The sequence below is a fragment of the Onychostruthus taczanowskii genome, unplaced genomic scaffold (genome assembly GCF_017590055.1).
Source record: "Onychostruthus taczanowskii isolate IOZ18803 unplaced genomic scaffold, ASM1759005v1 scaffold33, whole genome shotgun sequence".
NCBI lineage: Eukaryota > Metazoa > Chordata > Aves > Passeriformes > Passeridae > Onychostruthus > Onychostruthus taczanowskii.
The window spans coordinates 1,086,379-1,101,944 of record NW_024500683.1 but is presented as its reverse complement, the minus strand read 5'-3'; the positions used below and the strand labels follow the sequence as shown (position 1 = coordinate 1,101,944).

General features: G+C 39.5%; 1 protein-coding gene across 5 annotated transcripts in view; it reads right to left on the bottom strand.

Moving 5' to 3' along the window:
- Nucleotides 1–15,566, bottom strand: part of FILIP1 (filamin A interacting protein 1) — a 101,529-nt gene that overhangs the window by 28,253 nt on the left and 57,710 nt on the right. For all 5 annotated transcript variants that reach the window (XM_041410565.1, XM_041410564.1, XM_041410569.1 and 2 more), the window contains 2 exons: nt 13,520–13,693; nt 11,317–11,495 (listed from right to left, as the gene is read on the bottom strand). In XM_041410565.1, the coding sequence (XP_041266499.1) occupies nt 11,317–11,495; nt 13,520–13,693 (353 nt within the window). The remainder of the gene's footprint in view (nt 1–11,316; nt 11,496–13,519; nt 13,694–15,566) is intronic.

Genomic DNA, 15,566 nt, shown 5'->3' with positions numbered 1-15,566 from the left:
GGGGAAAAATTAGATGGAAGAGTGAGCTCAAGCTTTAAAAGCAGGGAGAAGCATGCCTATTCTCAGTTTACCCAGAGAGAATTAGTCTTTTGGGAGTGTCTTGGCCTCTTTTGCTCCAACTTGATTTAGGATGTGAAATTAATCCTGAATTATTTTCTCCTTTCTGTTGCTTTTGTTCTGTTGGCCTAAACCTGTCTCTTTTCTATTCCTCATTTTTTACAATCCAGGTCCATCAGTTCAGTTCTTGCCCCATTGCTGTCACTCCTGCTAACCTTTCCTGGACATTATTTTCTTTGGTGCTTCTTCCCACTGACTCTTCCTTCAAGCAAGGTAACCCAGTAACTCACTGAGATTGAAAGGCACCTGGGTCCTATACCTCACTGCTCCGCATTTGATACACCACTGGAATATAGTATTTGATAGAGTGAGTAAAACTAGTGGGCAGGAAAAATGAAAGAAAACAGGATTCAAAGAATTCCTGCTTCATTTTAACATCAAACCATACAAGTGATGGTGTGTCTGGAGTCACCATGAGAGGGTTGTAAACACTGGAAAGTGTACAAAAAAGAAAATAAAAGAGTGACAAAATGTAAAGTCTGGATTTAGGAAATAGCATCATTAATACTGTCATAGCTTTTGCATGCAATTGCATGCACTGGGCTAGTCAAGCATGGAGGATCTCACACAGCTGATGTGTGAGCAATGCAGCAATGCAGCTTGAGAGCAAGTAACTGTTCAAGTGGAGTCAATGTAGAAACTCATCTCTGTCAATGCATCTCAGACTTTTTTAGAAATACAGCCTTTGTGTGTACTTGTTCATATCATATTCAGCCACCTTGGTCACAGTGACATAAGAATAATACACACCTATAAAAGCAGAGAAAAATAATCTAATGAAGATTCCTTCTTGATTTTTAAATTACTTCCTTGTGAATAATAATCATATTATCAATGATTTAGCAAATAATGAATCCTCAGAAAAATTTTCAAATGCTATAAAAGAGCAGCCAGCAGCTGCTTTTATGATCTAGAGAGGGACTGATAGATTTTAACTACATCAGCATTGAGTAATCCTGGCTGTCACATCACATCCTAATATGCCATGTCCCAACTCTCAGTCTGAAAGGCTGTGAAGGTATTTCCATTATTTTTGGTGCCAGGACCCTCAGCTCTTGTCCCAAACACAAAAGAGCATATGCTTGCCCATCACATCCATCCCACAGCCCCACCTTTGCTACTGCTTTTTGCCTGTGTCCTGGAGGTGCAGCATAAATGGGCACCTCTCCCTGAAAAAAAAAAAAAAAAAAAAAAAAAGAAGGAAAAAAAAACCCCAAACCCGTCACAACTGTGAAAAACCACCAAATAAGCCCCCTGCACCTAAACAAAGTTTTTTGATTACCACATAGCTATTTACTACAGCTCATGCAATTCTAAGGTTTGCTGATTGCATTAGATTTGTATCTGTTGAGAGGCAATTAGAGAAGAGTCTGTGCCCACAGCTCCCCTCCCCAGCCAACACACACAGCCTAGACTGACCCAAGGTTTGAGCCTGCAATTTTAACCTTTTACTTCTAGTTGCTTAGAGCAGTATCCGAAAAATACTCCCATAAATATCTGGAATGCAATCAATGAAGTATTTTAAAAGGAAAAGATACAGAAAACAAAGGTAAAATCCTCAAAAAAACCCACCCAAACCCAAACCAAAAATACACAGCCAGTACACATATAAATGTGAATGGTCACAGGCATCTGATTTTTGAGTAGATCTGTATTTTTGTTGCCCAGATTTGCTGTTGCGCATCCTTGGTAGTCCCATCATCTTGCCTGAACTGAGCATCATTCTTCACCTGAAGTTATTTGGGCCTTATGAAGTACATGTCTTTAAAAGCCAGGGCTTTATTTTGAGGACAAGAGAGACACAGACCTTGCACAAGAACAGGAGCTGTCAGTGCTTCCATTCAAAGAAACACTTATTGCACCAGCCCCTGTGCATGCCTTGCCACAAAAACAGCATGTGTGGTTTTAGTTCTCTCCTCAGTCTGAAATACTTCCACCTTGCACTACACCTTTCTGAGATCATGTCCTGAATGTAGCTTGCTGAGTATATGAACAGCAAAAATAAAAAGGACAGGGAAAACTCAGGTTCCAAGATGGAGAGCAAGCAAGGAGAAACTGGGCCAGTTTCATACAGTAAGTGGGAATTAGAAGGTGCTGTGCTTGCTTTTGTCTTCAAATTTGTCTTCAAATTTCTTTCAATACATATCTGTATTGCCCTCTAAATAACTGCAGGGCTTATGCAGTCTGGCTCTATTTCTCTCTAATCAGTTATTCAGTTGTTAGCTGTTGACTTCCACTGAGCATCCTCACTTACAAATCACTATTGGTTTTTAAAATCTTCTAGTGACATAAGTGCAAATGATGCCTCATGTCCAAGGAGGGAAAGCTTACAGCCTCCTTGGTGGAATCAACAGGCAATACTGACCAAAAAGAATGCAAAACACAAAGGGATAATTTGACTGTGGAAAAATGCAAAAAATTATAGTCATTAAAATGATTGCTATTATTATTGCTGTTTTTATATTTATTATTGTTATTGTTGTTATTATTACTATTATGGTTCATTATTATTGTTGTTGTTGTTGTTGTTGTAACTATTGTTATTACAACTGCTATGATGAACCAAAATGCATATAAGTTATATAAAATATTATTTTACAGGAAATATGTACTGCTGACAAGTTAATTTTCTGGATAGCAGACTCCCTTGCAGAAGCTATAATTCCACCCAAGAAACTGCTGTACATAGTACATTTATATATGCATGTATAGACTTCTACAGGTACAAGCATACACGCATTTCAGAATTCCTACTCTGATTCTATTAATCCCATTAATTAAGAAGAGCTCTACCGACTTCAAAGGAATTGCAACAATGCCAACTTTGTGCTCATAAAATCCAGCATCAGGATTATTTCCTAAGACCCGAAGAAGATGGATGTAGAAAGCTTGGGTGTGCTAATGGTGGGCACAAGGCAATGGTGCTTGTCACTGAAAGCGAGTTGGAGCAACAGCACTTGTTCTGTCAGGTGAGGACACGAGGCAGAGGAAGCAGGACAGACTCTCCTCACTCTCCTCTGCTGCAGGATGAGTTGTGCCCATGTCACATGAGCTGTTCTCCACACTGCCTTTGGCTGCGACAGACAGTGCTCTGCCCCCGCTGGTTTTGGAAACCAGGGCTGTATCCCAGGCAATAATTTTCAAAATGAAAAAATGTTGAAAGCTATGCATCATTTTAAAACAAGTTAAGTCATCTAGGAAAAGCCTGACATTTAAATGATGAAAGAGAATACATCTATCCCTTTCTGCTTTCTCTGAAAATGAACTTTTTAAATGGAATTGTACAGGAACTTTCATTCCATGATATATGTACTTGTCACCAAGAGATACTTTTTCAGCTGTGACATAATTGCTATCATCAGAAAAACATTGCTGTCATTCTGCTATAATTTAGCCTCATTTACTGCTCATTTCTTTATCTTTCCTCATTAAGGCATTACATGTTCAGCTACGTTACTATTAATTATTCCCTAACATAAGCAACTTCATAACAAAGCTGTGTGAGTAATTGATTTTTCAGTTGCAGAGCTAAACGAAAAATTAAAAAATATATTTTAAAAAGCTTTTTCTTTTTCTCTCATTCAAGTGAAAAAAGTGTTTCATGTGGATTTCAGTGAAACACTTGTTTGTTTCAGATCAGTAATTTCATTTCCATTTTTGTCATCTTAAGAAAAGCAGGGGATAGAATGGACTGTAGCTTGGCCCAATTCACCAAACCAACAAGCGAAAAATCCTTTTTCAGAAGATCAGGTGATCTTCTGGGACCAGTGAATTCCTCTGTCTGAGAAATTTGAATACTCAGGCCCTGACCTTCAAGAATATTTTCATCTCTTTGGTGAAAAGAACCCAAAATTACACAAGTGACTTGTAAAATAGAACAATTTTTCCCAGGAAGAATGGGAACAGACAACCCAAGGAACCAAGTGATGTGACCAGGAAGGCCTCCTCTGAAAGGCAGATTCAGGTCCCAACAAGTTGACAGAAGGATTAAAAGTCTGTCGTGGTCCAGGTGAGTGGCATAATCACAGGGTTATTTTATATGCTTTTTTGAGTAACTGGTCTTGTGAATTAGGTCACCAGATTTTCTTTGCTGACATTAATAATAGTCTTACTTACAAAATGGTATGTCTTAAGGAGTTTTTTAAAAGTTGAAATACTCCCTGTGGCAATACAATAGTCAGGCACCTACTCAAGTACCTTACAAATAGCTGGTGAATTATACATTTTGCATTTCTCTGCCCTCACATTTCCACAGGCCTTGGCAAATTTCACAGGAACAGTCGTCTGGATATTTGCACCCCCTGGATTTTTTGTTTCTGCCTTAAGATTTCTTCACATACAATCCTTAAAAAGAAATGAAAACTGAAATGATGCAAATATAAAACTCAGTATTTCTAATCTCCACTGCTGCTGGAATTGCTGCAGGAAGGGGAAGCAATGTACGACTTAGCACCCTTTTGGGGAAAGAAGATGGAAAAAGCATTACATCTGTTTAGGGTTAGGAAAGCTTCCATATAGGCTCACTGATTCAGAGTTCACTGATTCAAACCCCCCTAGTCAGATGATGTCTTGAGGTTCTTGATACAACTTATGGAAGTTATCAGACCATACAGAACAGGTCTTGGATATTAGTAGGGCGTTAGGGCAGTAGGTCATATACTTGACTAATTAGACTGTGCATCTCTGCACAGGTAAACTTTCATTTAAATGTAAAGCAAATATCCAACATGTTCAAGCTCGAGAGCCTATTGTATATTTATACTTGTAAATAAGTGGTATCTATTTAATTTTTTTAGAAATCCACTGAAACCTGGCATTTCAACTGAAACCTGTTTCTAATCTTACTGAATGAGGAAGCAATTTTCCCTACATGACCCTGATTCAATTCTTGTTTTCTTTGCCTAAAAAACGACAAGTTAAAAAGATGGCCTCAGTAGAGCTGCGAACTGATATTTATTTCAGTAGTATAATAACTCTGAAACATGCCAAAGACCTCCTAAATGTTCAAATTGTTACCTATTGCACCCTGGACAGAGATTGAGTTCGTGAGTTGATTTTGAATGAAGTAATTTTTTCCCCCTCTCTGACCCTGGGAGCATTTGAATTGATGATTTTAGCAAGCAAACTTGCTAGGAATAATGAAGTACATATAGTTTTGTATAATAATTCTCTCTCAAGGGCTGTGAAGCTGATGCCTACTTAGAAAAAAATTTGGAAAAGTAGCTGAAACAACACATGATGCCATTTTATATAATCCCAGAAGTGACTGAAAGACTGGACAGTTTTGAGGGCTATCCAAGTGTAAAGAGATGGATTTGGATTAGTCCCAGCTCACATTGTGTAAGACTTGCAATACTTTCATATTGTTTCTCCACAGTCAGATGTAACTGTTTGTTCTCTCCTTTTCAAATTACCTTTGGAACCATTTTGTTGGAAGCTGGGACCAGATTCATGAGTTAAAATATAAACTTTTGAGTTGTCTCTACCTTGCAGTCAGCTAGAGCTGTAAAACAGGACCTGCAAAATGGATGGTCTTCAGATTTACTTAACTGTGCAGAAATTGTATTTGTCATTGCCAGGTTTGTTAATTCATTTCTTTTAATAGAATACCCCAGAATTTCTGATCTGTGACCCTGTGAATATATTATATTGACAGAAAATAACCAGCTTTTCCAAACCATACTGATGGCATGTCAGCCTGAAAAGAACAAAAATGCACTGCTGCCCTTGTCTTCTACATTATAATATTAAAAGCTTAGAGATGCACTTACTGAAAAGTAGACAGAGTGACTCAGTGCTCTAGTAAGGCCAGTAATGTGTGGTAAAATGAGTAACTGCTGTAGGCAATGGTGAAATTGGTTTGGGATGGCTTTTCCCTTTTTTTGGTCACAATTTGGAAACCAGGGCACAGAAACAATCTCCATATGAGAAAAAAAAGCCAGAGTACAAATGTGGCTAATTTTCTTGGGGGGGAAAAAAAAGAAGACAACAAAAATGTTTCTGTAAAGTAACTTAATTTCCAGACTTTAGAGGAATCACCAACAGATTGCAGTTACAGGCCAAAATCTGTGTTATATGTTTGGAACTTATACCTCACCCCAATACTTCTGTATGGGCCTATTCTTTCCGCAGAATTTGCCTTTATGGTGGTAAATCACAGAAATTTATTAGTCCTGAACACTTAATATTTTTGGCTGGATTGTTCTCTAAACAAGTAATTGACTGATGGATACTCTGCCCTGCTGTCTTCCTGCCAGCTCCTTTCTTTTACAGTCTTCATAAAAATCGAGGGAAAACACAAACTGGAAAGGCAACACACACAAAATCTCCAATTTATATCACACTCCAGCCTTTACACTTGCTTGGATCCATGAAATACAGGGAAACAAAAAGGCAAGCACTTCCCAAGTGGAAGGCTTGGTGCTGCCGTCTCGTGGGAAAAGGGAGAAGGGAAGCTTTGGTAATAAAAGCAGAAATGCAAGAAGTGGAGAAAAGGGAGTTTGAAAACTTGTTAACATCAACACTCCCATTTTTGTTTCAAGAGGGCTGTGTGCTTTATTGCTCACAGATCAGTTTCCTTTGCAGGTGATGTGGGCCCAGAATTACATCACCAGCAGAGCAGCCAAGAGCATCTCGGTGCCAGCATGACTGAAGTCCAGAGGAATGTATTATCACAGACCTCCGAGGGCCTTGCCAGTGCATTCCTTGCTGGGGGTGCTGCAATGGGGAAGGCAAAGAGGAGACAATTTTACGTGAAGACTGAAAGGGAACTTTGTGGAGGAAAGAGCTGGGGTCACAGTCTTGCTGTCTCCTCTAGGCAGATCTAATTATGGCCATGTACTTCAAAAAGAGGGTTTAACTAAAACCAGATTTAGCAGGGCAATGCTTAGGAAGTACAGACTGAATCCTCAGCCTTGCCTTTGAGGAAAACGTGAAATGCTTCAGTGCAATGAGAACACTTGCAGTAGTTAAAAAGAATAATTTGAAGCACTGAGGAAAGCAAGAACCAATATTAAATCCTCATCACTTCAGTGAAGTCTTAAAATAAAACATATCTCTCCTTTAGCACAGACGACGCTGAGATACTGGGTGTATATTTCCTGATCACTGTGGGGGGGGGCGTGACAGAGTGTCAGCAGTCTCAGGGATCATGCTGGAAATGATCAAATGGCTCACAAAGCAGTACACAGATGGATCCCCCATAACAGCTCCAACAGAGCCTTTCTGCCACATCACACCCTCTGTTTGGCAACCCTCATCTCATCCATATAAAAGAAATTCCCTCCTCCTCCCATTTTTGCAGGCTTTCAGGCTATTTCTTCTATCCATTCTGGATGGCAGGACTGGCTCAGTGGTCTTCACCTCAAGCTTCTTTCTGAACTTTTAAAATCAATGGGAGCATTCCAGTGCTTTTAATAGGAACAAAATGTGCTGTCAACCAACAGGATTAAAAGAAGGGTACAAGAAAAAATTTTCAGAGATTAGCACCTCTAAAAATGTCAGCATTTTAAACCTCATCTCCTAGGTAAATCAAAACGTCAAAGAAATGCTGAGATTACAAAGATCTCCACCCTTTTCCACCAGGAAAAAAGCCCTGCTGATCAAATGAAAAAGTTTATATTTGATAAACTAAAGATTTCCCCCCAACCCTGCCCCCAGTTCCCTAAAAGGGAAGGCAGCAGGGCTGGGACTAGGCAGCACAGAGAACAGCCAAGTACCATTTCATGTTAAGCCTGCTTTATACAAGAATTTTTGGGGTCATGAAGTACTAATAGCTGGTTTAACTGTGCCCAGCTCAGCCCAAAGTCACGCCACCAGCTCCCTCCCCAAAGCACAGCTGAAGTTCACGAGGGTGCCTGTGCTGGGAAGACTAATTTTATCCCTGAGGTTGCTGACGCCTGCTCTGCTGCTCTCCAAGAGCCACGGCATCAATGCAGTTCTGATCAGACCCTTCATTCTCCACCTCTCAGACCAGAGACTCCTCACACAACTATCTATCATCCAAGTCTTTGAGGTGGCCTGGGGGCCTTCAGCTCCTCTCCATATTCCTCAGCCTCCTCAGGAGGCTCCAAGAAGATATCTGCTTCTGCATTCCCCAGAGTCAGAGATACCCAAGCACAACTTGATGTTAGAGGAACTGCAGCAGAAGTGGGCAAGCATTGAAAAGGGAAATTTGATTGCATAGAAAAATAGAAAATACTATTGTATGTATGTATGTATGTAAGTCCATAACTTTCAAACCTCATTAGATACTATTATAGCATACTATAGGGAAATTTGCAAAATGCTTCAGCCACCATGCCGTAGAAGCACTGTCCACTAAAAGTACCAGATTTCTTTCATCTCCACCTTGAAAATGGTCATCACTATTCTTTTCCTGTAACACGCAAACCTTTTTCACAATCTTGCTTCAGGACAGTTGTGCTTGGTCTGGCAGAGCCAACAGCAACAGTGAGGCCCTTCAGCCTTCTCCATTTACCCCCACGTTCCCAGCTGTCTGCATTTTGAATATCCCAGTGCACAATTTTCTCTTTTTCATACTTTTCATGTGTCATTATTTTTGAGAAATCATGTTTTCCTGTTACTTCCTTCCTGTATGAGGCTGGCCTAATAATTAGCCACTCATTGGAACTGTTTGCTTTCATATCATGTTATTGCAGATGGATTAGAGATAATGTATGAAAGCGCATGTAAAAAATATTCCAAAGTAAATACATTAAGAGAGCGTTAGACATATGTTAGAACTGAGGCATATTTCTTTCTTAAAGAGTCCCCTTTTTGCTTTGTTCAAACTTTCACAAGACGTGAATAAAAGCAGACGTGGCCTGCAAAAGTTGATGTAGACAAAAATGGTTAGGGAAGATTGATAAAATACTGTGAGGAAAGAAACTGCTGAAATTATTTAGAGCCAGTATAGAAATTATTACTTCTCTCATTGTAGCAGACTGCTGTGAGATGGCCATCCTGCAGCACTGTTCTTCCTCTGGCTCACCCTGTCTCATTAACATTATAACTGCGAGTGAAGCAGAGTGGCTGACGGGCAAAGTTCAACTCTGTGTCCCTTTTCGTTTTCATGGAGACTACAAGTCTGTTCAGCTCTTAATAAAATAACCCTCAAAGTACCACAGTAAAATGAATTATATGTATAGTGATACTTATAAAACAAGAATGCCTGTGCAGGACCTTGAAAAATGCCTTTGGGCAGGTCAGTTCTCTGTCCCAATATGTAGACTGAGTATGAGTTTCTTGTATGCTTTAATCTGTTGCAACTTAATTTTTCCACTTCAAACTCTTTCTTTTTGAAAAAATCTATTGCCACTTTGGGGCTTTCCTAAGAAGTCATCCTGTCACCCTCTCTTTCTTTGTGAATATAGCTGTCAAACAATACTACTTTTAGTTTTTAATATCTACAAAGACATGGGTGCAGCCTCAGTTTCATGTGCACTCTGAAAACAAAGGTAAGAAATTGAGATAGTTTAAGGCTTGATGCTTAGCATGTGGTTTCTAGCCCATCCTGGTTTTGCCAATCTGCTGTGCAAGTGATCTGAGAGGAGGAACCTGAAGAGGGAGGTACATGCATCTTGGTTTTCTATGTTTAGCTGCACATCATGTTCTCTCTGCTTGGTCACTACTATCTTGAAACAAATTAGTGTCATAGACAAAGTGGATTAAATAGCAGACATCAGATTTCTGGTGTTAACTTGAAGTTTGAGAGAGCAGGAAGGGTAAGAGGAAATGCCCACAGATACAGGACATGATATCTTAGTGGTAAGACAGAAAGCTCTTTAATCACCTCATTAAAGGAAGTCAATTCAACCCAGGTCATAATAGTAGACTATTTAGTGACTTTCACACATTTAGAGGGAATAATAAGAAGGCAACAATTGTCAAATTAATGTGAATATTAAAATGTAAGAACAAATGTAAATGGTATTTTAATACCATTTTTGTAGCATTTTAGTGGCTGCATGTCCACATATACATGGATATTCAACATAGAGACAAAATGTCTTCTATGAGAATCAGATGTGAAGTTGCTCCTTACTTGAAAATACAACATCTTTTATTTCTTAAAACATATTTTTTTTAAATGTGGTTTTACATTTTTTTCTTTTCTACTGTGAGAATCAATTTGCTAAGATGCAGAAGCATTTTTTTTCTTTAAAGTTTGCCAATCAACCCAGGAAAGTAAAGACAGAACAAAACCAAAACCTATTAAACCAGGAAATACGGTCACTGTAGCTCACGTGCCACCTACTCAAAGTTGGCGCTGAACTGAGTTCAGGAAATACACTAAACAGTTTTGCTCCTGGCTTTTTGCAAATGTCTGCCACAAGCCTGTGGTTTCCTCAAAAGCATTTCTTCTTTGAACTTGCCTTAAGTATTTTTCTTAGAGCCTTTTTTTTTTTTTTTTTTTTTAAAAAAAAAAAAAAGAAACACAACATGGATTAATTTCAAGCAGTTTGTTATAAGAAAAAGCATTTCTTATTGAAAAACTGAGGGTGTTACTGAGTGCTCAGTCTTCAGCTAAGGGAGGTGATCTTTCTTTTCTTAGAAACAGAACAGATTAGTTGTCCAACAAACAGGATAAACACTCAAAAAAAAAAAAAAATAAATGTGGGGTGTATGAAACTGTGAGATAAACACCGTAGATAGTCCATCACAGGCTGGGCACATTTTGTAATGCATGATAATATTTTCTTCCAGATAACTTGCCTGAGGCATGCGTCTTCAAAATATGAAAAAGAATGCAAATGGTTTGTGACTTTGCAAGCCTAAACGCAAAGGGCATGGCCAAGTCCCACCACTTGTGTGCCAGTATCCTGATGCGTGTTGTGGTTTTCCCTGCCTTGCCCTCCTGCTGTGACAACAGTACTCTGTCCTTCACAAGCAAGCCAGTCCCAAACTTAGCCAACATAAGTAACATCTGATCAAAAGCTACCTGGAGGTGAACCCAAAATGGGCATGACTAATTCAAAACAAATTTGTTTCTTAAGTCAAGCTCACACTACAGGAACATTCAGTGGTATTCATCCAGCTCCAGACTTGCACAATAACGTACTTACAAATGACATAAGTGGACCGACATTTACAGTTGTTTTACACGTAAGTTTAGTGTCATTTAAACACAGAAAATACCTGGCTGTGTCACTGGTGAAGGGATGAGCACTGGGACACTGGGATTGGTCTTTTACTCACCTCTCCCGCTCCTGTTCCAAGAGGTTGGTAAAGTCATCGCTCTTGTTCATGTAATCAGTATGTTTATGTTTCTCATTCTCTAGCTCGTAAACGGTGCGGCGATGGCACTTCTCTGCCAACAGGAGCTGTTCCAGCATGCGCCGGTACGTCTCCTTCTGCTTTTCTTCAAGTCTGTCCAGCTGGATTGTAGGAAAGGAGAACAGACTGTTTTAAAGGTCTCCTTGCTTACTTCATCTGATTTATTGACCAACAATGTTGTGTTTGGTAAATGCAAGTCCCATAATTTTAGGTCTTGGGTTTTACATAAAGCAGTGACTAGAAGTAAGAATAACTGCCCCGTGAAAGTAACGATTTATTTGGATGACATATTAGCAATAAACATTTGCACAGTTTTCAGATACACAAAGGACAGAATTTCACTTAGTTTTAGGGTAACAAATAATATTGTTGCAGTGCTGTATTTCCCCTGTGGTAAGGTGCTGTGCACGCTTTCTTCATTTCACCGGGAAAAAGCTGTAGCTCAGAACTCAGAGCCTGGGAGCCTGAATTCACACACCTCTATGGGGACTGGACACTTGCATGTGGAGCATAAAGTGTAATCTGAAGGCTGAAACTTGAGTTACACATCTTTAACACACCTTTAAGTCTGCTGAGATAAAAGATCCAAATTATTTAGATTCTGTCCAGATTCAGTTTTACATAACCAAATGCAGTTAAATATAAGCCTCTGGAGTTTTCTGTCAGCCTGTTTTTTGACAAAAATTCTCTTTATTTATTTACAATCTTTTACCCATTTTGTCTTCTGCACTTTTTTCTTAATTTAATATGCCAACTTTTATTCAAACAAACATTAAAACCAGCAAGGTGTGTCTAAAAAATTGCCAGGGCACTCTAAATTCACCATGGCTATTCATGTTGCTCCTTTTGCTGTTCCTTGGGTGCAGATGACCAACTCCAGCCTCCTCCCTGCCAAAGCAGCCCTCAGCCTAGGTACTTGTCTGGTTGCTCTGCCCACTCCCAGCCCTTACCCTGTGAGAATCTCATCTTCCTCAGCCCCAGCTGCCCTGGGCTGCTGTTGTTTCACAGCATGTCTCAGTAAACTGAGAGAAATAAGGGAGCAGGAGCACCATAGCAGTTTGCTCTCCAGAAGCTGACCATAGTAGTCAAAGTGAAAAAGTCATTGCATTTTATAGAAGAGCCAGGTTGGGTTCAGCTTTTTGCAGAGCACATTTTTGCAATTATTTTTTCTATTTTATTTCAATGTAAGCCTTGTGAATCTGCACATGACAAAAGTTTTACATTGAAATCCTGTCAAATTACCAGCTTCTTGTGAAAAAAGCCTTGCTAAGCTCTTTTAATCTTGTTTGAGAGTATTTTATGTATGCTCCCACATACTACGTTTTGGTTTCCTTATTTACTAACATCCCAAAAATTCCAGGAGGTGCTTCAATGAGAATACACAGTACAAAGATATCCCATGGCAGACAGAACTGCTGGTGAACAAATTAAATATTCTAATTGGATGAACTCTGTTGTTGCATGCTCCTTCCCCATGACCTGGAGTGTTATGAAACAATGAACAGGAGCAATGGCTGTTTATTTTGGCATTCACTCTGGCCTCAGACATTCTCAGGTCTACTCTAATTCTCAGGTCTTCTTGACATTCATTTATTGCTTAAATTTTAAAGTAAGGAGTCCTGTAAGTCTCCTTTAGGGGCTGAACTGACTTAGCAATCCTAGAGTTTAAGTGATGTAAAATGAATACAGATTTATTATCCCATAAATATATCCCATAAATATGGTCAAAGTCAATCTCCAAAGGTCTTATTTTCTTAACTACCCTCATGACAGTGTTCCAGTATGCCAAGAAAATCAAGGAGTAGTTACCAGTGCTGTGAGCAGTAGGGGTTGAAGTCTGTAATTGAAAGGAATTTAAAAACTAGAAATTTAACACTCAAAGATTTTGGTCTTGCTTAACAGTAACAACCCTAAGAAGCATACAACATCTTTATGGTTTGTGTTCAAATCCAGTGACTTCGCTTACAAATTATTCTGAATATGAGTGAACAAGATGTTATTTTCAGTGGACAAATTCTGTGCTATCCTCTTGCATGCTTTGCATACATCCAAAATATATGGAGTCTCACTTCTGGTTAGGCTTCCCCCTGCACAGACATAATGTTGTCAATGAAGAAGTTGTTACCTCTGAAATCGGTTTCTCGTAGACGTCTTCCCCTACAGACTTCTCTTGGGCAAGGATGGCATCCCTGTGTAGCACTCGAAGCACATTCTCTGGAGTTGCAGAACCATAATGAGCTTCTAAAACTTCAGGTTTGGTTTTCTCTGTCTTCAGCATGTGGATCACATCCTCTCTTGCCTGTAATATTGCAAATCACTATCGTGAGTCAGCCTGTTAACCAAAAGGGAACATGGGGAAAAGAGGGGCATTTCATATGTACAGACTGCATACAAAAATAAAATACGTTAGAAAAATGACAGGCTGTCAATGCAAATATAAACGTTTTGGGAGATCTCATATTAAACATGATCTGTCCAATACAAATATTGCACTTTAAGGCATGAATTATTCTGTTCCTGCATGGCATTACATTTGAATGTTATGAATTTTTATCTGAGTTGCAACTATAGCCAGGGAACATCGTTACTCTTCATATACTGGATCTTGGTTGTTGCCCATGCCGTTCCCTGAAGGGATAAGGAAATGAGGAGAACAAGCAGCACAAATGAGCTGAACTAATATTTCTCAGACAGCTACTCCCTAGTCACTCCCTAACTGAATTTGCAACTAAATACTCTTTTCAAGTAACTTTTAAAATAATTTTTTCTTAGTTTTTTTCTTTAAACAAAACCCTAGACGTGTTGCAGATCCCAGCTAATGAGACATGGAAAGTGTGAGCAGATCCTCCCAGCCATGGAGGATGGCTGTGCTGCTGGAGCCAGGGCTGGGAGCAGGGGTGCACCTGTGGCCAAGGGCAGCCTGGAGCTCCCTGCCCAGCGTGGAAGCCCCCAGCATGAGCAAACATCTGGGCATGACTAGACAGATCTGTGGGGCCACCTGGCTATGAATAAGGAGCATTTTAGGGCTATGCTGTGAACAAACACTTAAGCCAGGGCTCTGTTTCTAATGGCACTTGCCAACACCTGTTAAGCCATCTGTAAAATGGGGGCAGGGCACCTGCTTGTCTTTCAAGGCATGTTTATGAGGCCATAGTCCAGGGAGGGACTGTAAAACCTACAGGTTTTTGGTGGACAAAGGGGAGCTCCTGGATTTCCCTAGAGAACATCTTTCCGACAAGTGCAAATGGATGGGGGAGCAGAAGAGTATGGGCAGTTTTCTCTTGCCTGCCTTCCTGACAACCCATGTGAGCTTGGGAAGTAAATTAAGTGTTAAGGAAAGGTTCAGACATGTAAGAAAAAATCCTTTATAAATTCTGCCCCTATGTAAGCAATGACTGGTTTGAGATTTCTGAACTGATCAACTCTTCATGCTTTTCCATGCCGTTCATAACAGCATTCAGTTCATCCCTGTAGCAATTCTTAAATCTTTACCCAGAACCACAGAGGCACCATAGCTCAACAAAACTACTTGATTTTAAAATAAGCAAGAAAATAATTTTGGGAAATGGCAAAGACCCTTTAGTTTATTTTAATTTTTTTATTTAAAACAGTTTAACATGAAAATAAATCATGAACTTCAGGCAAAGATCATGCCATCTAATTAAGAACTAGCCCAATATACATAACATTATGCATAACGTTTTGTCACCTGAAATAAAATCTTTGCACTTGTCTGCAAGATACAAAATGCAAATTGGAATGGTATTAATCTTATATCAAAATGAGAGTGGGAAAGGTTCATCACTCATGGATGTTACAACTAAGTGAATTATGTGAGCTAGTCCCAAAGAGAGGCAGAAGAGCATGTACACCTCACTACATCACATCCTAAGACTGTGCCATTCTCAATACAGGAAAAATGTTATTTTAGGCAGGTTCTTGACAGGTTTGTGAATGTATTACTTTTCTCTATCCCTGTAGAAATAACAGATGTCCTAGTGTCTTCATCACCATGAGGCCAATACTTCTATATTGAAGAAAAAACCTGTAAAAGGACTACTAGGATAGCATGGGAGTATGGAGGGATTCCCAAATATCCAGATTTTATGATGTGTTGTCTTAAGCCCTTTTAGGAAGAGGCAGTTCTGAGGCCATGAGGTTCATCCTGTCCC